At 43.6% G+C, this 22,270-nt stretch overlaps 1 protein-coding gene across 1 annotated transcript in view; it reads left to right on the top strand.

Moving 5' to 3' along the window:
* LOC106567450 (voltage-dependent N-type calcium channel subunit alpha-1B) overlaps positions 1–22,270 on the top strand; it is a 269,203-nt gene that overhangs the window by 173,980 nt on the left and 72,953 nt on the right. Inside the window, 6 exon segments of the mRNA XM_045691775.1 lie at positions 5,232–5,288; positions 15,640–15,729; positions 17,027–17,245; positions 17,407–17,519; positions 21,366–21,478; positions 21,820–21,951. Of these exon segments, the coding sequence (XP_045547731.1) occupies positions 5,232–5,288; positions 15,640–15,729; positions 17,027–17,245; positions 17,407–17,519; positions 21,366–21,478; positions 21,820–21,951 (724 nt within the window).

The raw sequence follows: 22,270 nt of genomic DNA, 5'->3' as shown, positions 1-22,270 counted from the left end.
GACCCTAGACGTGAACTGGGGACCCAGATCAGAAACTATATCCTCAGTGCCGAAAGACGTGGGTGAACAGGGCCTCCGCAGTCTGTAGAGCCGTAGGGAGACCGGGCAAAGAAAGGAGACGGCAGGACTTAGAAAACCGGTCTACAACGACCAGGATTGTGGTGTTTCCCTGTGACAGAGGAAGATCCGTCACGAAATTCACCAATAGGTGTGACCTGGGTGGGAGTGGGCTCTGGGTGGGAGTGGGCTCTGTGATGTCCGCGTCCACCTCCCATACCACCGGTGCCACCAGGCAAGAACCTGGAAGTATGGGAGTAGGATCCGTGGACCGCTCCTCTGTGTCATACAGCCAGGACAGTGTGTCTGCCTTCACGTTCTGGGAACCTGGTCTGTAGGATAGGGTGAAAAAAAACGGGTAAAAAATGGGCACCTTGCCTTGCGAGGGTTCTGTCTCCTCGCTGCCCGTATGTACTCCAGATTGCGGTGGTCAGTCCAGATGAGGAAAGGGTGTTTAGCCCCCTCAAGCCAATGCCTCCACACTTTCAGAGCCTTTACGACAGCCAGTAACTCCCGGTCCCCCACATCATAGCTACGCTCCGCCAAGCTGAGCTTCTTCGAAAAGAAAGAGCAGGTGCGGAGTTTGGGTGGCGTACCCGAGCGCTGAGACAGCACAGCACCTATCCCAGCCTTGGACACGCCAACCTCCACTAAGAACGCCAAAGAGGGACCCGGATGAGCCAGCACAGGAGCCGAGGTAAACAGAGCCTTCAGGTGACCAAAAGCCCTGTCCGCCTCAGCCGACCACCGCAGCCGCACCGGTCCCCCCTTCAGCAATGAGGTAATGGGAGCCGCTACCTGACCAAAACCCTGGTTAAACCTCCGGTAGTAATTGACAAACCATAAAAATCGCTGCACCTCCTTCACCGTGGTGGTTGTCGGCCAATTACACACAGCTGAAATGCGGTCACTCTCCATCTACACCCCTGAAGTGGAAATGCGGTACTCTAGGAAGTAGACGGACTGTTGGAAGAACAGACATAGCTCAGCCTTGACATACAGGTTATGCTCCAACAGTCGACCAAGCACCCTGCGCACCAGGGACACATGCTCGGCGCGCGTAGCAGAGTATATCAGAGTGTCGTCGATATACACCACTACGCCCTGCCCGAGCAGGTCCCGGAAAATCTTGTCTACAAAGGATTGGAAGACTGATGGAGCATTCATCAGCCCGTACGGCATGACGAGGTATTCATAGTGCCCAGAGGTGGTACTAAATGCCGTCTTCCACTCATCCCCCTCCCGGATACGCACCAGATTGTACGCGCTCCTGAGATCCAATTTTGTGAAGAAGCACGCCCCGTGTATTGACTCGATCGCACTGGCTATGAGAGGTAGCGGGTAACTGTACCTCACAGTGATGTGATTGATCCCTCGATAGTCAATACACAGGCGTAAACCACCCTCCTTCTTCTTCACAAAAAAGAAACTTGAGGAGGAAGGTGAAGTGGAAGGCCAAATGTATCCCCGCCCCAGAGATTCGGAGACATATGTTTCCATAGCTGCCGTCTCCTCCTGTGACAGAGGATACACGTGACTCCTGGGAAGTGCTGCGTCTACCATGAGATTTATCGCACAATCCCCCCGTCGATGAGGTGGTAATTTAGTCGCCCTCTCCTTACAGAAGGCGAGAGCCAAATCGGCATATTCAGAGGGGATGTGCATGGTGGAGACCTGGTCTGGACTCTCCACCGTAGTAGCACCGATGGAAACACCTACACACCATCCTAAGCACTTACGGAACCATCCCTTGAGAGCCCTAAGTTGCCACAAAATAGTGGGGTCATGATAGGCCAACCAGGGAAGGCCCAACACCACGGAAAACGCAGGAGAATCAATCAGGAAGAGACTAATTCTCTCCTCATGACCCTTCTGCGTTATCATACATAGTGGGGCAGTGGTCTCCCTAATCAGCCCTGACCCTAAAGGACGACTATCTAAGGCATGTACAGGGAAGGGACATCAACAGGAACAATAGGGATCCCTAATCTAAGTGCAAATGAACAGTCAATAAAGTTCCCAGCTGCACCTGAATCTACTAGCGCCTTATGCTGGGAATGCGGGAAAACTCAGGAAATTCTATACACACACACGTGCTCAACAGGGAGCTCTGGGTGAGTCGGGTGCCTACTCACCTGGGATGATCCACCAGTGCCCTGCCTGCTGCCTCGACTCCCTGGGGAACCTCCCCAGCACCGACCAGCAGTGTGCCCTCTGCGGCCACATGTGGTACAGGAAGTGGTCACCCTCATATCAGCACCTCCGAGCTCCATAGGTGTAGGATCGGGGGTGCTGGGGGATGGAATGGACGAGCCCCGATCTGGACGTCCGCGGGAGGCCAACAGGTTATCCAGCCAGATGGATAAATCCACCAGCTGGTCGAGGTTAACCTCGCAAGCGTCCCACCCCTGGTACACCCAATCAACAACAGGTGAAATATCAAGACCGCCAAATTTGAATTTCTCAAACATACAACTATCTTACACCCTTTGAAAGATAAACATCTCCTTAATCTAACCACGTTGTCCGATTTCAAAACGGCTTTACGGCAAAAGCATAAAGTTAGATTATGTTAGGAGAGTACATTGACAATAGCTGTGTGTAATGTTTTGTCAATTCAAAGAAAGGCGTCACCAAAAGCAGAAAACCAGCTAAAATGATGCACTAACCTTTGACAATCTCCATCAGATGACACTCCTAGGACATTATGTTAGACAATGCATGCATTTTTTGTTCTATCAAGTTCATATTTATATCCAAAAACAGCGTTTTACTATGGCGTTGATGTTGAGGAAATCGATAATTCCCTCCAATAACCGCCAGTCAAGCAGCACAACAAATTAAATAATTACTATTCGAAAACATTGGTAAAATATTATATTGTCATTCAAAGAATTATAGATTTACATCTCTTGAACGCAACCGGATTGCCAGATTTAAAAATAACCTTACTGGGAAATCACACTTTGCAATAATCTGAGCACTGCGCCCAGAAAAATACGCTTTGCGATACAGACTAACCGCCATGTTGGAGAGATCTAAAATCGAAAATACTATGTAAATAATCCATTACCTTTGATTCTCTTCATCAGATGTCACTTCCAGGAATCCCAGGTCCATAACAAATGTAGTTTTGTTCGAAAAAGCTCATAATTTATGTCCAAAAAGCTCTGTGTTGTTAGCACATGATCTGCCAGCCGGACTTCTCGTCATGAACGAGGGGGAAAAAAATATTTACGTTTGTTCAAACATGTCAAACGTTGTATAGCATAAATCATTAGTGCCTTTTTTAACCAGAACATGAATAATATTCAAGGCGGACGTTTGCATTCTCTTTTAAAACGTTTTGGAACGAGAGTACCAAACATGAACTCGCGCGCCAGTCTAATCGGCCACCACCGTTCCAAGGCTCTTGTTCGTTCAGTTCTCACAGTATAAGACTCAAAACACTTTCTAAAGACTGGTGACATCTAGTGGAAGCCATAGGAAGTGCTCAAAAATTAATAAGCCCCTGTGTGTTTCAATGGCATAGGCTTAAAGGTAATTCAACACATCAGGTATCCACTTCCTGTCAGAATTTGTCTCAGGGTTTTGACTGCCAAATGAGTTCTGTTATACTTACAGACACCATTCAAACAGTTTTAGTAAATTCAGAGTGTTTTCTATCCAAACCTGAACAATAATATGCATATTCTAGCTTCTGAGTTGGTGTAGGAGGCAGTTAAAAATGGGCACATATTTTTTTCAAAATTCTCAATACTGCCCCCTAGCCCCAAGAGGTTTTAAGGGTGGTGTTCCTGCAAGCCAGCTCCCGACGAACGTCCTCACGCAGACTGCACCGGTAATGGTCGATCAGGGCCCTCTCATTCCATCCCGCGCTGGCAGCCAGGATCCTGAAGTCTAGAGCGAAGTCCTGTGCGCTCCTCATCCCCTGTCCCCCGCCGCTCTCCCCTCAGGTGGATGATCGAAGACCGCTCGAAAGCGGCGAGTGAAATCCTCATAGCGGACCGACGCTGCGTCTACTCCTCCCCAGACGGCGTTGGCCCACTCAAGCGCTTTCCCCGACAAACAGGAGATGAGGGCGGACACACTCTCGTGTCCCGAGGGAGCCGTGTGAACGGTCGCCAGGTAGAGCTCCAACTGGAGCAGGAACCCCTGGCACCCGGCAGCCGTCCCATCATATGCCCTCGGGAGCAAGAGGGCAAGCAAGCCGTGACAATAATGACAAAGCGAAAACAGGTTTTTAGAAGAGTTTGCAAGTGTATTTTGAGTGACATTTCAGATGTATGTATGGGGACAGAGTTAGTCATTTAAAAATAATGTAACTTTTTACATGATTTGTTAAGCCAAATTTACTCCTGAACTAATTTAGTTATTTTAGTTATACATTTATTTATGATTATTATTTTTTTAAAAGCCCCCTTTTTCTCCCCAATTTCGATCTTGTCTCATCGCTGCAACTCCCCAACGGGCTCGGGAGGCAAAGGTCAAGTCATCCGCCAAACCGCGGTTCTTAACACCCGCCCGCTTTTAACCCGGAAGCCAGCTGCACCAATGTTTCGGAGAAAATAACATTCAACTGCCGACCGAGGTCAGCCTACAGGCACCCGGCCCGCTACGAGTAGCCGCTAGAGCGCGATGAGCCAAGTAAAGACCCCCTGGCCAAACCCTCCCCTAACCTGGATGACGCTGGGACAATTGTGCGCCGCCCAATGGGACTACCGTTTTAATCCCACTTTGTAACACAATAAATTGTGAAGGAATCCAAGGGGTCTGAATACTTTTGCAAGGCATGTGTGTGTTGTTACTTTAAATTATGGTGATGTGTATGCACTGTACATGGGTATGTACAGTCTTAGAAAAAGGGTGCTACCTAGAACCTAAAAGGCTTATTTGACTGTCGCCATAGTAAAACCCTTTGAAGAACCATTTTTGGTTCCAAGTAAACCCTGTTGTTCCAGGTAGAACTATTTTCAGTTCCATGTAGAACCTCTTCCAAAGAAAAACCCAGAAGGGTTGTATCTGGAACCAAAAAGGGTTCTCTCATGGGGACAGCAGAAAAACCCTTTTGGAACCCTTTTTTCTAAGAGTGTATTTGTGTGGGTGTGTGCATGAGCGTTCGTGAGTATGTGTGCGTGTGTCGTGGTATATAATCCTGTCCTCTCCTGTTCCAGAGGAGGTGCTGCTGGAGGAGGAGGATGAGAACGCGGAGGAGAAGTCCCCTCTGGACGGTGCGTGGTACAAGAGGAAACATAACCTCCCAGGTGAAAAGCGGGCTAGAGATCCACACTGTGGCCTTTACCATGGTACCCTACTGGACTACCATGGTACCTTATGGTAAAACAGGCACAGTTAGATACTATTAACCATTCTCATGAATTAGCCTCGCCCATTTTCAGATTCAGACTATGTTGAACCATGTCATTCTGTGGTATATAAATCGCTCAATTCGATTCATGCCATATTCAGGGTACCATGAATGTGGTCTGGTTCTCTTTCACCTGGGGTATAGGTATTAATACACTATTAGAATGTGATAGAGTATCACTGAGTGATTACTAAGATCCAGGGAGACTGCTGTAATGAGATGCTTGTCTCATTCTGGTGTCCCTGCACTACATCTTGTTTGTCAGTCTTTTCTCTCACTCTATTCGGTCTTTCTCTCCCTCTATTTCTATCTTTTATTTCTTAAACTTTCCATCTATGTATTCCCCTTCACTCCACTCTTTTTGCCCTCTCTTCTTTTTTCCTCTTCTCTGTTGTGGGCGGTTCTCTTCTTGTTCTCTATCACTACCCCCCTCTCTCTCTTCACCGCTCTCTCTTCTCTCCTTCTTCCCTCTTCTTTCTCCCTCTCCCCTTCTCTCTCACTCCCCCTCCTCTCTCTTCTCTTTCTCTTTCCTCTTCTCTCCGACGTGGACGGTTCTTCCTGCTCCATCTGGAGTGCAGTCATGTCCCAGCTGTTACTCCCCCCAGCCCCCTGCAGCCGCATGTTGTGTTATGTCTATACTCTCAGCCAATTAGGTCTGGTGTGGGAGCCAGGGTTAATTAGGGGGATTTAGAGAGATGACTTGATTGGATTAGGGCTGTACGATACAATGCGCACACACAAACACACAAGCACGAATCTACTCACACACATTTCTCAGGTTAGATGACAGAATGGATGGCTTGTCTACATCTTTTGTCTACATCTTCCTTTGTTTAATAACTTAATTACATGATGCAGATTATTATGCCACTGAATAATATTGTTAAAGCTGAAAATGTCGACGTGGCCAAGGGATATTGAATGGCAGGTTCAAGTTCTTACAGTGCAGTAATCAATGTCAAAATAGTATAATTCATAAAAATAAAACATTTATATAATAAAGAAAACATGAGAAATAAGAAACGTTTTAAATGTTTTTATAATGTGCAGGAATACTGGAGTATATGAAGTAGATATGTAGTATTTCCACTTCGCCCATCTGAGTGCAAGCGAGCTGATATAAGACAGGTAAATTGCCGAACCTGACGTTAGGGCTGGAAAATTCCAGTGTACCTGTTTTTACATGACAAAAATAATGTGCGTTTGACACTAGCACCGCCTTAACGTCAGCCGGAAGGGTTTTGTATACTCAGTGTATAAATACTATAGTAATATACTAGTGGTAATATATACAGTACCAGTCAAAAGTTTGGGCACACATACTCATTCAAGGGTTTGAAGACATCAAAACTATGAAATAACAGATATGGAAACATGTAGTGTAAAACAAATTAAAAAGGTGTTAAACAAATTAAAATATATATTTATTTGAAGTTCTTCAAAGTAGCCACCCTTTGCCATTGACAGCTTTGTACACTCTTGGCATTCTCTCAACCAGCTTCGTGTGGAATGCTTTTCTAACAGTTTTGAAGGAGTTCCCACATATGCTGAGCACTTGTTGGCTGCTTTTCCTTCACTCTGCGGTCCAACTCATCCCAAGCCATCTCAATTGGGTTGAGGTCAGGTGATTTTGGAGGCCAGGTCATCTGATGCAGCACTCCTTTACTCTCCTTCTTGGTCAAATAGCCCTTACACAGCCTGGAGGTGTGTTTTGGGTCATTGTCCTATTGAAAAACAAATGATATTTGCACTAAGCACATACCAGATGGGATGGCGTATTGCTGCAGAATGGTGTGGTAGCCATGCTGGTTAAGTGTGCCTTGAATTCTAAATAAATCCCAGAAAGTGTCACCAGCAAAGCACCATCACACCACCACCTCCATGCTTCATGTGGGAACCACACATGAGGAGATCATCCATTCACCTACTCTGTGTCTCACACAGATCTTTATTTTTTTTAACCTTTATTTAACCAGGTAGGTTAGTTGAGACCAAGTTCTCATTTACAACTGCGACCTGGCCAAGATAAGGCAAAGCAGTGCAACACAAACAACACAGAGTTAAACATGGAATAAACAAGCGTACAGTTAATAACACAATAGAAAAAAAGAAAGTCTATACACAGTGTGTGCAAATGGCGTGAGGAGGTAGGTAATAAATAGGCCATAGTAGCGAAGTAATTACAATTTAACAGATTAACACTGGAGTGATAAATGAGCAGATGATGATGTGCAAGTAGAGATACTGGTGAGCAAAAGAGCAGAAAAGTACATAAAAACAATATGGGGATGTTGGTAGATTGGGTGGGCTATTTACAGATGGACTATGTACAGCTGCAGCGATCGGTTAGCTGCTCAGATAGCTGATGTTTAAAATTAGTGAGGGAAATATAAGTCTCTAGATACGGCGGTTGGAACCAGATATCTCAAATTTGGACTCATCAGACCAAAGGACAGATTTCCACCTGTCTAATGTCCATTGCTCATGTTTCTTGGCCCAAGCAAGTCTCTTCTTCTTATTGGTGTCCTTTAGTAGGGGTTTCTTTGCAGCAATTCGACCATGAAGGCCTGATTCACGCAGTCTCCTCTGAACAGTTGATGTTAAGATGTCTGTTACTTGAACTCTGTGATGCATTTATTTGGACTGCAATTTCTAAGGTGCAGTTAACTCTAATGAACGTATCCTCTGCAGCAGAGGTAACTCTGGGGCTTCCTTAACTGTGCGCTTGATGGTGTTTGCGACTGTTTCATGATTAACGTTTCATGATGAAATTCTATGAACATACAGGAACTCAAATCATTTTGTTCACCCGACTTAGAATACCTCAATTAAATTCCGACCATATTATCTCACATGAGAATTGTCCTCCGTCATCACCATGGCCGTTTACATCCCACCTCAAGCCAAAACCTCGACGGCCCTCAACAAACTTCACTGGACATTATGCAAGCTGGAAACCACATATACTGAGAAAATAATGCGAAAATAATCTAGATGCATACACGGATACGGTGACTGAGTTCATAAGTATGTGTATAGGAAATGTAGTACCCACTGTGACTATTAAAACCTACCCTAACCAGAAACCGTGGATAGATGGTAGCATTCACGCGAAACTGAAACGAACCATCGCATTTAACGATGGCAAGACGACTGGTAATATGGCAGAATATAAACAGTGTAGTTATTCACTCCGCAAGGCAATCAAACAAGCTAAACGTCAGTATAGAGAGAAAGTGGAGTCTCAATTCAATGGCTCAGACACGAGACGTATGTGGCAGGGACTACAGATGACGAGACCGACGTCTTGCTTCCAGACAGGCTAAACACATTCTTCGCATGCTTTGAGGATAACACAGTACCACCGACGCGGCCCACTGCCAAGGACTGTGGGCACTCCTTTTCCGTGGCCGACGTGAGTAAAACATTTAAACATGTTAACCCTCGCAAGGCTGCCGGCTTTGACTGCATCCCAAGTCGCGTCCTCAGAGCATGCGCAGACCAGCTGGCTGGTGTGTTTACGGGCATATTCAATCTCTCCCTATCCCAGTCTGCTGTCCCTACATGCTTCAAGATGGCCACCATTGTTCCTGTATCCAAGAAGGCAAAGGTAACTGAACTTAATGACTATCACCCCGTAGCACTCACCTGTCATCATGAAGTGCTTTGAGAGACTAGTTAAGGTTCATATCACCTCTACCTTACCTACCACCCTAAGTCCACTTCAATTTGCTTACCGGCCAATAGATCCACAGACGATGCAATCGCCATCACTCTTCACACTGCCCTCTCCCATCTGGACAACCGGAATACCTATGTAAGAATGCTTTTTATTGACAATATATCAGCATTCAACCCCATAGTACCCTCTAAGTTCATCATCAAGCTGGAGGCCCTGGGTCTGAACCCTGCCCTGTGCAACTGGGTCCTGGACTTCCTGACGGTCTGCCCCCAGGTGGTGAAGGTAGGAAACATCACCTCCACTCCGCTGATCCTCAACACTGGGGCCCCACAAGGGTATGTGCTCAGCCCCCTCCTGTACTCCCTGTTCACCCATGACTGCATGGCCGTGCACGCCTCCAACTAAATCATTAAGTTTGCAGACGAGACAACAGTAGTAGGCTTGATTACCAAAGATGACGAGACAGCCTATAGGGAGGAGGTGAGGGCTCTGGCAGTGTGGTGCCTGGAAAACAAACTCACTCAACGTCAACAAAATGAAGGAGATGATCGCGGAGTTCAGGAAACAGCAGAGGGTGCACCCCCCTATCTACATCAATGAGACCGCAGTGGAGAAGGTGGAAAGCTTCAAGTTCCTTGACGTACACATCACTGACAAACTGAAATGGACCTCCCACACAGACAATGTGATGAAGAAGGTGCAACAGAGCCTCTTCAACCTCAGGAGGCTAAAGAAATTTGGCTTGTCACCTAAAACCCTCACAAATTGTTACAGATGCACAATTGAAAGCATCCTGTCGGGCTGTATCACCGCCTTGTACGGCAACTGCACCGCCCGCAACCACAAGGCTCTCCAGAGGGTGGTGCGGTCTGCCCAACGCAATACCAGGGGCAAACTACCCACCCTTCAGGACACCTACAGCACCCGATGTCACAGGAAGGCCAAAAAGATCATCAAAGACATCAACCTACCGAGCCACTGACTGTTCACCCCGCTATCATCCAGAAGGTGAGGTCAGTACAGGTGCATCAAAGCTGGGACCGAGAGACTGAAAAACAGTTTCTATCTCAAGGCCATCAGACTGTTAAACAGCCATCACTAGAACACTAGAGGCTGCTGCCTACAGGCATAAATTAGGAATCACTGGCCACTTTAAGGAATGGACACTAGTCATTTTAATAATGTTTACATGTCATACATCACTCATCTCATATGCATATACTGTATTCTATACTATTCTATGGTATCTTAGTCACTTAATAATGTTTACATATCTGGCATTACTCATCTCATATGTACAGTTGATGTCGGAAATTTGCATACACCTTAGCCAAATACATTTAAACTCAGTTTTTCACAATTCCTGACATTTACTCCTAGAAAAAAACTCCCTGTCTTAAGTCAGTTAGGATCACCACTTTATTTTAAGAATGTGAAATGTCAGAATAATAGTTGAGAGAATGATTTATTTCATATTTTATTTCTTTCATCACATTCCCAGTGGGTCAGAAGTTTACATACACATAGTATTTGGTAGCATTGGCTTTACATTGTTTAACTTGGGTCAAACATTTTGGGTAGCCTTCCACAAGCTTCCCACAATATGGTGGGTGAATTTTGGCCCATTCCTCCGGACAGAGCTGGTGTAACTGAGTCAGGTTTGTAAGCCTCCTTCCTTGCACATGCTTTTTCAGTTCTGCCCACACATTTTCTATAGGGTTGAGGTCAGGGCTTTGTGATGGCCACTCCAATACCTTGACTTTGTTGTCCTTAAGCCATTTTGCCACAACTTTGGAAGTATGCTTTGGGTCATTGTCCATTTGGAAGACCCATTTGCGACCAAGCTTTAACTTCCTGACTGATGTCTTGAGATGTTGCTTCAAAATATTCACATAATTTTCATCTATTTTGTGAAGTGCACCAGTCACTTCTGCAGCAAAGCACCCCCATAACATGATGCTGCCACCCCCAGGCTTCACGGTTGGGATGGTGTTTTTCGGCTTGCAAGCCTCTATTTTTGTTTCATCAAACCAGAGGATATTTCTCCAAAAAGTACTATCTTTGTCCCCATGTGCAGTTGCAAACCGTAGTCTGGCTTTTTTATGGTGGTTTTGGAGCCCTGGCTTCTTCCTTGCTGAGCGGCCTTTAAAGTTATGTCGATATAGGACTCGTTTTACTGTGGATATGGAAACTTTTGTACCTGTTTCCTCCAGCATCTTCACAAGGTCCTTTGCTGTTGTTCTGGGATTGATTTGCACTTTTCTCAACAAAGTACGTTCATCTCTAGAAGACAAAACGTGTCTCCTTCCAGAGCAACTGTATATACTGTTTTCTATACTGTTCTACTGTATCTTAGTCCGTTCGCTCTGACATTGTTCGTCTATATTTATGTAGTCGTAATTCCTTCTGGCTTAGATTTGTGTGTATTGGGTATATGTTGTGTAATTTCTTAGATATTACTTGTTAGTAATTACTGCTCTGTCGAAGCTAGAAGCACAAGCGTTTCGCTACACCCGCAATAACATCTGCTAATCTCTTGTACGTGACCAATAAAATTTGATTTGAAGAAACTTTAAAAGTTATTTTAATTTTCCGCATAGACTGACCTTCATGTCTTAAAGTAATGATGGACTGTCATTTCTCTTTGCTTATTTGAGCTGTTCTTGCCATAATATGGACTTGGTCTTTTACTAAATAGGGCTATCTTCTGTATACCACCCCTACCTTGTCACAGCACAACTGATTGGCTGAAACGCATTAAGAAGGAAAGGAATTCCACAAATTAACTTTTAACTTTCACACCTGTTAATTGAAATGTGTTCCAGGTGACTACGTCATGAAGCTGGTTTAGAGAATTCCAAGAGTGTGCAAAGCTGGCATCAAGGCAAAGGGTGGCTACTTTGAATAATCTCAAATTTAAAATATATTTTTTGGTTACTACATGATTCCATACGTGTTAATTCATAGTTTTGATGTCTTCACTATTGTTCTACAATGTAGAGAATAGTAAAAATAAAGAAAAACCCTTGAATGAGTAGGCGTGTCCAAACTTTTGACTGGTTCTGTATATCATACAAGAGACAAAATTCACAAATTCACTTGAGTCATGTCTCAAGTGTAAAACTAATAATGCCTCAATAATCCATGCTTTCTGGGAGTGCTATATAGTCCAGAAGTTGTGGGCAGACCTAAAAAGTTGGCTGTCAGAATGATTACAATGTAAACTTACATTTAATCTGTCTCTCTGCATATTTCAAGACATGGCATATGGGGCTGTAGTGAGATACTCAATGGCCTGGACAATTCTCTTCTCATCACTCATCTTGAAAAACGTATACTAAATATTTGGAAGTCAGTCAATGCGCCATCATTGACACACTTCGGAGGGAATCCAGGACTTTTGATTGGAGAAGCATCCAACCTTCACTGTGGGGCCGATGTTGGCAATGCATTTCACGATGAAGCTGGTGATGAAGGTGGTTAGATCGTCGACGCTATCGGTGGAGTCCCGGAACATGTTCCTGTCAGCGCTAGCAAAGCAGTCCCGTAACATTGCCGTCTATTCGGACAACCATTTTTCAACGGAGCGCGTCCCGTTTACCTCCTGTTTTGAGCTTTTGTCTGTAAAGGGGAAGCAGGAGTATAGAGTCGTTATCTGATTTGCCGAAGGGGGACGAGGGAGGGCCTCGTGTGCTTGCTTGTGAGTAAAAGTGGTCCAGGACTTTATTACCCCTAGTGGCAAAGGAGAGTTGTTGATATAAATTGGGCATCACTTGTTTTAGTGATGCGGAATTCAAATTATTTGCAACAAGAAAAGCAAGCTTTGGGTGCATTGTTTCCTGCATGTTTATAGCCTCATACAGTTCGTCAAGTGCCAGCTTTTTGTTTTTTTCCTGAGGTGTAATGTATACAGCAGTTACGATAACAGAGGAAAACTCTCTCGGGAGGTAGAAGGGTTGGGATTTGACCATCAGGTATTCCAAGACGGGTGAACAATAGGTCGAGATTATCGCTAGAGTCAGCACACCAGTTTGTTGATGAAGAGACATGTCCGTCCCCCTCTGGTTGTCCCTGAATCCGATGTCCTGTCCGCTCTATGAATATCTTGTACGAGTGCCATTTTCAGTAAAACAGAAGAAATTGTAATTACGAGCGTCACGTTGATAGCAAATCCGCAATCGGAGGGCATCCATCTTAACAAGTGACTATGCACATTGGGGTTATGTGCCTTCTTCAAGGGCACATCGACAGATTCTCCTTGTCAGCTTCGGGAGTTGAACTAGCAACCCTTTGGTCACAGGAACCCCGCTCTAACCAGTAAGCTACTTGCTGCATGTAGTACAGGTGACGACATTGTGCAAATGCCAAACATTGCTGACCGAGCAAAGATGCAGTTGCTGGAAGGGATGGAGAGAAATGAAAGGACAGATTTATAGGTAAAGATCCAAACGTTGGAGCGTTGTCAATCTGTCTGTCATCCTATTAACCTCTATGGGCTAGGTGGGACGCTTGCGTCCCACCTACTCAACAGCCAGTGTGATCCCGTGGGGCGATATTCAAATACCTCAAAAATGCAAAAACTTCAATTTTTCAAACATATGACTATTTTACACCATTTTAAAGACAAGACTCTCGTTAATCTAACCACACTGTCCGATTTCAAAAAGGCTTTACAACAAAAGCAAAACATTAGATTATGTCAGCAGAGTACCCAGCCAGAAATAATCAGACACCCATTTTTCAAGCTAGCATATAATGTCACATAAACCCAAACCACAGCTAAATGCAGCACTAACCTTTGATGATCTTCATCAGATGACAACCCTAGGACATTATGTTATACAATACATGCATGTTTTGTTCAATCAAGTTCATATTTATATCAAAAAACAGCTTTTTACATTAGCATGTGACTAGCATGTGACTAGCATTCCGTCCGAACACTGCCGGTGAATTTACTAAATTACTCACGATAAACGTTCACAAAAAACATAACAATTATTTTAAGAATTATAGATACAGAACTCCTCTATGCACTCGATATGTCCGATTTTAAAATAGCTTTTCGGTGAAAGCACATTTTGCAATATTCTAAGTAGATAGCCCGTCATCACAGTGCTAGCTATTTAGACACCCAGCAAGTTTAGCACTCACCAAAGTCAGATTTACTATAAGAAAAATGTTATTACCTTTGCTGTTCTTCATCAGAATGCACTCCCAGGACTTTTACTTCAATAACAAATGTTGGTTTGGTCCCAAATAATCCATCGTTATATCCAAATAGCGGCGTTTTGTTCGTGCGTCCAAGACACTATCCGAAAGGGTAAATAAGGGTGACGAGCATGGTGCATTTCGTGACAAAAAAATTCTAAATATTCCATTACCGTACTTCGAAGCATGTCAACCGCTGTTTAAAATCAATTTTTATGCCATTTTTCTCGTAAAAAAGCGATAATATTCCGACCGGGAAATCGTTTTTTATTACAAAGAGAGTGAAAGTAAAAGCATGCTATCCCCTCATGCACGAGCCTCAGTCTAATGGCCCTCTGATAGAGCACTTGCCAAACGCGCTAATGTGTTTCAGCCTGGGGATGGAATTACATTGTTCAGCTTTTTCCCGCCTTCTGAGAGCCCATGGGAGCCGTAGGAAGTGTCACGTCATGCCAGAGATCCCCTGTATTTGTTAGAGATGATCAAGGAGGGAAAGAAATGGTCAGACAGGACACTTCCTGTAAGGAATCTTCTCAGGTTTTGGCCTGCCAAATGAGTTCTGTTATACTCACAGACACCATTCAAACAGTTTTAGAAACTTTAGGGTGTTTTCTATCCAAAGCCAATAATTATATGCATATTCTAGTTACTGGGCAGGAGTAGTAACCAGATTAAATCGGGTACGTTTTTTATCCGGCCGTGCAAATACTGCCACCTAGCCCCAACAGGTTAATAAACACCTTATCGGTTCACTCTGTTTCACCATTTACTCATAACTCTCCAGAGAATTAAGATGTTGCTCCTATCCTCATTCATAGAGAACGTAAGGTCCCGTGTGGCTCAGTTGGTAGAGCATGGTATTTGCAACACCAGGGTAGTTTGTTCAATTCCCACGGGGGACCAGTACGAAAAAAAAAGATGTATGAAATGTATGCATTCACTACTGTAAGTCGCTCTGGATAAGAACGTCTGCTAAATGACTAAAATGTAAATGTATAAGCGGAGCTGATTTTGCCTCTGAGCAGAGCATTGAAGAGGTATTCTAGAAGGGTTGTAGAGCTTTTGTGACATTGATGATCACGTGACGATCACATTCATGCACAGCAGTTTTTCATTTCAAGGCTGACTTGAAGTGGAAGCCAGAATCAGTGAATGAAAAATTTGATTGATTCCCACTATTCATTGCATCCAATTAGCCCACACATATGGGGGAGGGGCATGGTGCGTGCGCGTGGCAGCACATACATATGTGTGTATGTAAATGTCCATGTGTGTGTACATATCCTTACTCCTGCCTCTCTGCTGTGCTGTGTGTGTGCAGTGTTGAAACGAGGCAAGGTCAAGAAGAGTAAGAATGACCTGATTGGTGCTGAGGAGGGAGAGGATCACTTCACTGACATGTCCTCTGTTGGTAAGACTCAACCATCCTGTACTCCTATCTGACTGACCAGTCAACTGTCTGACTGACCCCAACCTTCACATTGGACCTTAACTGACTAAATCAACCTTTGGCTAATGCTTGACCTTTTAGATAAGTCCTTGAGCTTGTCCTCACAGCTTGTTCCGTATCTAGGCTATTGGGACTATGTGTCGTGTTCCCTCTCTGGTGACCTTTGGCCTATTCAAATGTTTTCCTATTCTCATGCATCTTTTTAATGCCTCGAAGTATTTATCTGTTATCTCTGGTATGTAACACAACTAACAACACTTGTTATACAAGGAAACTCTACTCACAGTATCATAGTCAGAGGTTTTGCTTGTTTTACTGATTCTTTGTATCAAATTGTATTGGTTACATACGCATGTTTAGCAGGTGTTATTGCGGGTGTAGTGAAATGTTTGTGTTTCTAGCTCCAACAGTGACGTAATATCTAACAATTCACAACAATACACATAATACACACAAACCTAAAAGTAAAAGTATCATGGGGATACAGGCTTTACACAGTCACCTAGAGGTTAGGTTCATTTCATTTTCTTATTATAAGCAAAAATGAGAGTAGCTGGAAAAATAACTCCAGGATAATGGAATTAGAGTTTTAATATTAATGAAATTCCGTTTGCTTCACAGAAAAAATATGTAATTGCTTGTCTTTGGGGGAAATGCTCCTAACCATGATAATTGAAATTATTTAGTGTATTCATATTAAAAGAACTGGCTGGATTCCTCTCCTGACAACCTCCAGTGGCTGTTTTACATCTAAATGAATGTCATGGGGATACAGGCTTTACACAGTCAAATCTTATATCTACATTTTTCCTGTTCTAGACTAAAGATCCAATTTCACTCTCATTGAGGCAGATTATACAACCTTTTAATGCAAAAATTTTACATTTTCAGAGTGGAAAGTGAGAATTGAGGATACATTTTTGCCTTATCCATTATAGTCTTAGCCGTGAAGGTCTTTCAATTAGCAGAGAAGCTTGGATTTATTCAGGTGGAATGTAGAGCAAGAGTCTAAATATGGATCTTCTAGTGCGGTTGATTACAGCCTGAAGTAGCCTCAATACTCTTATATTGTTCCCCCTCAGATACAGAAATACAGACTTAATGCTGGATGCCAATAGTTTTCTTTGTAAACTATTAGAACATGTAATATAATGTTCAAATCACCCTAGACTTGCCGATGATGACTTTGGGAATGTGACGTGATGTATGGCATGATACACCTTTCTGTGCTGACTTCCCTTCACCTACTTTCCCCTAGCCGCCCCAGGCTCTCCGTTTGGCCGGGCCAGCGTGAAGAGCAGTAAGCTGGAGAGCTCGTCCTACTTCCGCCGAAAGGAGAGGAGAATGCGTTTCTTCATCCGTCGCATGGTCAAAGCCCAGAGCTTCTACTGGATAGTACTGTGTCTGGTGGGCCTCAACACACTGTGTGTGGCCATCGTCCACTACGACCAGCCTGAGTGGCTCACCACTGCCCTCTGTAAGTCACACACACACGTGTGTATGCACACCAGGCACGTGCACACTCACAGATGCCTACACACGCATGCACAAATACACACACATTCACAATCAAATGGATGATTATCAGTAGCTGATGCATTTAGTCATTGATGGTTCTCCATCCCCCTGGAACCCCAGACCTGGCAGAGTTTGTGTTCCTGGGTCTGTTCCTGTCTGAGATGAGCCTGAAGATGTATGGCCTGGGAGCCAGGAACTACTTCCATTCCTCTTTCAACTGCTTCGACTTTGGTGTAAGTCACCATAAATGCCTTTGCAATACCTTGAAGAACTAATTAATCTGTGTCAGATACAGATGCTTGCTTAACTTGACTTACATGGCAACTGGATACATTTTTTATATGATAATTAAATGTTGAATTGTTACTAATGTTAAATGTTGAATTGAATCAATTGATTGAATTGATTGGTCCTCTATAGCTCAGTTGGTAGAGCATGGTGCTTGTAATGCCAGGATAGTGGGTTTGATTCTCCGGACCACCCATACATAAAATGATTGCATTCATGACTGTAAGTTTCTTTGGATCAAAGCGTCTGCTAAAAAGTATTTAGACCCCTTGACTTTTTCCACATTTTGTTACATTACAGCCTTATGCTAAAATTGATTAAATAAATAAAAATCCTCAGCATCTACACACGATACCCCATAATACCCCATTAAAAACAGGTTTTAAATGTTTAATGCAAATGTATTAAAAATAAAAAACATACCTTATTGACATAAGTATTCAGACTCTTTGCTATGAGACTCGAAATTGAGCTCAGATGCATCCTGTTTCCATTGATTATAATTGATGTTTCTACAACTTGATTGGAGTCCACCTGTGGTAAATTCAATTGACTGGACATGATTTTGAAAGGCACACACCTGTCTATACATTGTTAACAGTTGACAGTGCATGTCAGATCAAAAACCAAACCATGAGGTCGAAGGAATTGTCCGTAGAGCTCCGAGACAGGATTGTGTCGAGGCACAGATCTGCGGAAGGGTACCAAAACATTGCTGCAATATTAAAGGTCCCCAAGAACACAGTAGCCTCCATCATTCTTAAATGGAAGAAGTTTGGAAGTCCCGGCCAAACTGAGCAATCGGGGGAGAAGGGCCTTGGTCAGGGAGGTGACCAAGGACCTGATGGTCACTCTGACAGAGCTCCAGAGTACCTCTGTGGAGATGGGAGGACCTTCCACAAGGACTACCATCTCTGCAGTACTCCACCAATCAGGTATTTATGGTAGAGTGGCCAGATGGAAGCCACTCCTCTGTAAAAAGCACATGACAGCCCGCTTGGAGTTTGCCAAAAGGCACCTAAAGACTCTCAGACCATAAGAAACAAGATTCTCTGGTCTAATGAAACCAAAATTGAACTCTTTGGCCTGAATGCCAAGCATCACTTCTGAAGGGATCCTGGCACAATCCCTACGGTGAAGCATGGTGGTGGCAGCAGCATGCTGTGTGGATGTTTTTCAGCAGCAGGGACTGGGAGACTAGTCAGGATCGAGGCAAAGATGAACGGAGCAAAGTTCCGAGAGATCCTTGATGAAAACCTGCTCCACATTGCTCAGGACCTCAGACTGGGGCAAAGGTTCACCTCCCAGGACAACGGCCCTAAGCACACAGCCAAGACAACGCAGGAGTGGCTTCGGGACAAGTCTCTGAATGTCTTTGAGTGGCCCAGCCAGATCCCAGACTTGAACTCGATCAAACATCTCTGGTGAGACCTGAAAATAGCTGTGCAGCGATGCTCCCCATCCAACCTGACAGATCTTGAGAGGATCTGCAGAGAAGAATGGGAGAAACTCCCCAAATACTGGTGTGCCAAGCATACCCAAGAAGACTCGAGGCTGTAATCACTGCCAAAGGTGCTTCAACAAAGTACTGAGTGAAGGGTCTGAGTACTTATGTAAATGTGATATTTCAGTTTTAAATGTTTAATAAATTAGCAAAAATGTATTCAATATTGTTTTTGCTTAGTCGTTATGGGGTATTGTATCTAGATTGATAGGGGGAAAAAGCCATCTTTGACATTTTAGAATAAGGCTTTAACCTCTATGGGACGCTTGCGTCCCACCTACTCAACAGCCAGTGTAATCCCGTGGCGCGTTATTCAAATTCCTCAAAAATGCAAAAACTTCAATTTTTCAAACATATGACTATTTTACACCATTTTAAAGACAAGACTCTCATTAATCTAACCACACTGTCCGATTTCAAAAAGGCTTTACAACGAAAGCAAAACATTAGATTATGTCAGCAGAGTACCCAGACAGAAATAATCAGACACCCATTTTTCAAGCTAGCATATAATGTCACATAAACCCAAACCACAGCTAAATGTAGCACTAACCTTTGATGATCTTCATCAGATGACAACCCTAGGACATTATGTTATACAATACATGCATGTTTTGTTCAATCAAGTTCATATTTATATCAAAAACCAGCTTTTTACATTAGCATGTGACTAGCATGTGACTAGCATTCCCACCGAACACTGCCGGTGAATTTACTAAATTACTCACGATAAACGTTCACAAAAAGCATAACAATTATTTTAAGAATTATAGATACAGAACTCCTCTATGCACTCGATATGTCCGATTTTAAAATAGCTTTTCGGTGAAAGCACATTTTGCAATATTCTCAGTAGATAGCCCGGCATCACAGGGCTAGCTATTTAGACACCCAGCATGTTTAGCACTCACCAAAGTCAGATTTACTATAAGAAAAATGTTATTACCTTTGCTGTCTTCGTCAGAATGCACTCCCAGGACTTCTACTTCAATAACAAATGTTGGTTTGGTTCAAAATAATCCATTGTTATATCCAAATAGCGGCATTTTGTTCGTGCGTTCAAGACACTATCCGAAAGGGTAAATAAGGGTGACGAGCATGGCGCAATTCGTGACAAAAAAATTCTAAATATTCCATTACCGTACTTCGAAGCATGTCAACCGCTGTTTAAAATCAATTTTTATGCCATTTTTCTCATAAAAAAGCGATAATATTCCAACCGGGATTCTGCGTTTATGTAAACAGACGAAAGAAAATAAAGCAAGGGGTCGACTTGGGCACGCGCCTAAGCCCATAGTACTCTGATCGGCCACTTGCCAAACGCGATAAAGTGTTTCAGCCAGAGGCTTCCTCGATATCGTTCAGTTTTTTCCCGGGCTCTGAGAGCCTATGGGAGCCGTAGGAAGTGTCACGTTATAGCATAGTTCCTCAGTCTTCAATAAAAAGAGCCAAGATGAAACACAACTTGTCAGACAGGCCACTCCCTGCATGGAATCTTCTCAGGTTTTGGCCTGCCATTTGAGTTCTGTTATACTCACAGACACCATTCAAACAGTTTTAGAAACTTTAGGGTGTTTTCTATCCAAAGCCAATAATTATATGCATATTCTAGTTACTGGGCAGGAGTAGTAACCAGATTAAATCGGGTACGTTTTTTATCCGGCCGTGTCAATACTGCCCCCTAGCCCTAACAGGTTAACTTACCAGAATGTGAAAAAAAGTAGAGGGGTCTGAATACTTTCTGAAGGGACTGTGTGTATATATACAGTACCAGTCAAAAGTTTGGATCCACCTACTCATTCCAGGGTTTTTCTAAGTTGTTTTACTATTTTCCACATTGTAGAATAACTGACACAACTGATTGGCTCAAACGCATTAAGATGTAAATAAATTCCACAAATTAACTTTTAACAAAGCACAGGTGTTAATTGAAATCCATTCCAGGTGACTACCTCATGAAGCTGGTTGAGAGAATGCCAAGCGTGTGCAGAGCTGGCACCAAGGCAAAGGGTGGCTACTTTGAAGAATCTCAAATCTATTTTGATTTGTTTAACACTTTTTTGGTTACTGCATGATTCCATGTGTTATTTCATGGTTTTGATGTCTTCACTATTATTCTACAATGTAGAAAATAGTAAAATTAAGAAAAACCCTTGAATGAGTAGGTGTGTCCAAACATTTGACTGGTACTGTATAATCAGTGACAGTGATTTGCTGCTGAGTAGCAAGTATTAGCTACTTTGTTACAGTAGCTCTTTCGCCCTTTCTCCTCTCCTCTTCTCCACAGGTGATAATAGGGAGTATACTTGAGGTGGTGTGGTCTATGATCAAACCAGGGGCATCCTATGGCATTAGTGTGCTGAGGGCTCTTCGTCTGCTCAGGTTATTCAAATTTACCAAGTGAGTGAACACACATTTCTTATACAAGATATCAACATACATTCAGAATCAAATGTGGTGACAATATGAATAATTTTTCCTCAGAGCAATGTTTAGCATTGTCCCACTCTGTCAGTCTATAATCCTATTAAAGTTAGATAGCAATCATTTTATACTCACTAGATTAGTCAATAATCATGTGATTCACAACAATGTAGTGGAAAATGTGGATCTATTTACCGGTAGTACCACAATTTACCCTCTCACCGTCCTTTCCTCCCTATATTCTCCTTGTCCATTCACGACTATCTCCATCTGTTTCTCTCTCTCTTCCTCCTTTCTCTTCTCTCTGCTTTTCCCAGGTACTGGAACTCCCTGAGGAACCTGGTAGTGTCTCTTCTCAACTCAATGAAGTCCATTATCAGCTTGCTCTTCCTCCTCTTCCTCTTCATTGTTGTCTTTGCCCTGCTGGGCATGCAGCTCTTCGGAGGACAGTGAGTATTCCCTACACACTCCTCCATGGAACCTGACACTTGACCCCTAACTTTTCACCCCTGACTCTCTGACCCTACACACACACCACACCTACCTACCTACCTGATCGCCTCTCTCTCTCTCTCTCTCTCTCTCTCTCTGTCTCTGTCTCTAATCCCTGATCCAGCACTGCAGTGGTGGCAGACACATTGCCAGGGCAGGGACCGGCACAGCAGTGTAGCTTTAAAACTGGGCTGTGTAAAACCTCCTGATCTGTGCTACGATGTGTTAATGAAAGGCCTGGCTCTAACCCAGCTCTGCCTGCCGACAGCCACAAAC

Source organism: Salmo salar, chromosome ssa01 (assembly GCF_905237065.1).
Source record: "Salmo salar chromosome ssa01, Ssal_v3.1, whole genome shotgun sequence".
Taxonomy (NCBI): Eukaryota; Metazoa; Chordata; class Actinopteri; order Salmoniformes; family Salmonidae; genus Salmo; species Salmo salar.
The sequence above is the reverse complement of the archived record's forward strand: the minus strand, read 5'-3'. Positions and strand labels throughout refer to the sequence as shown.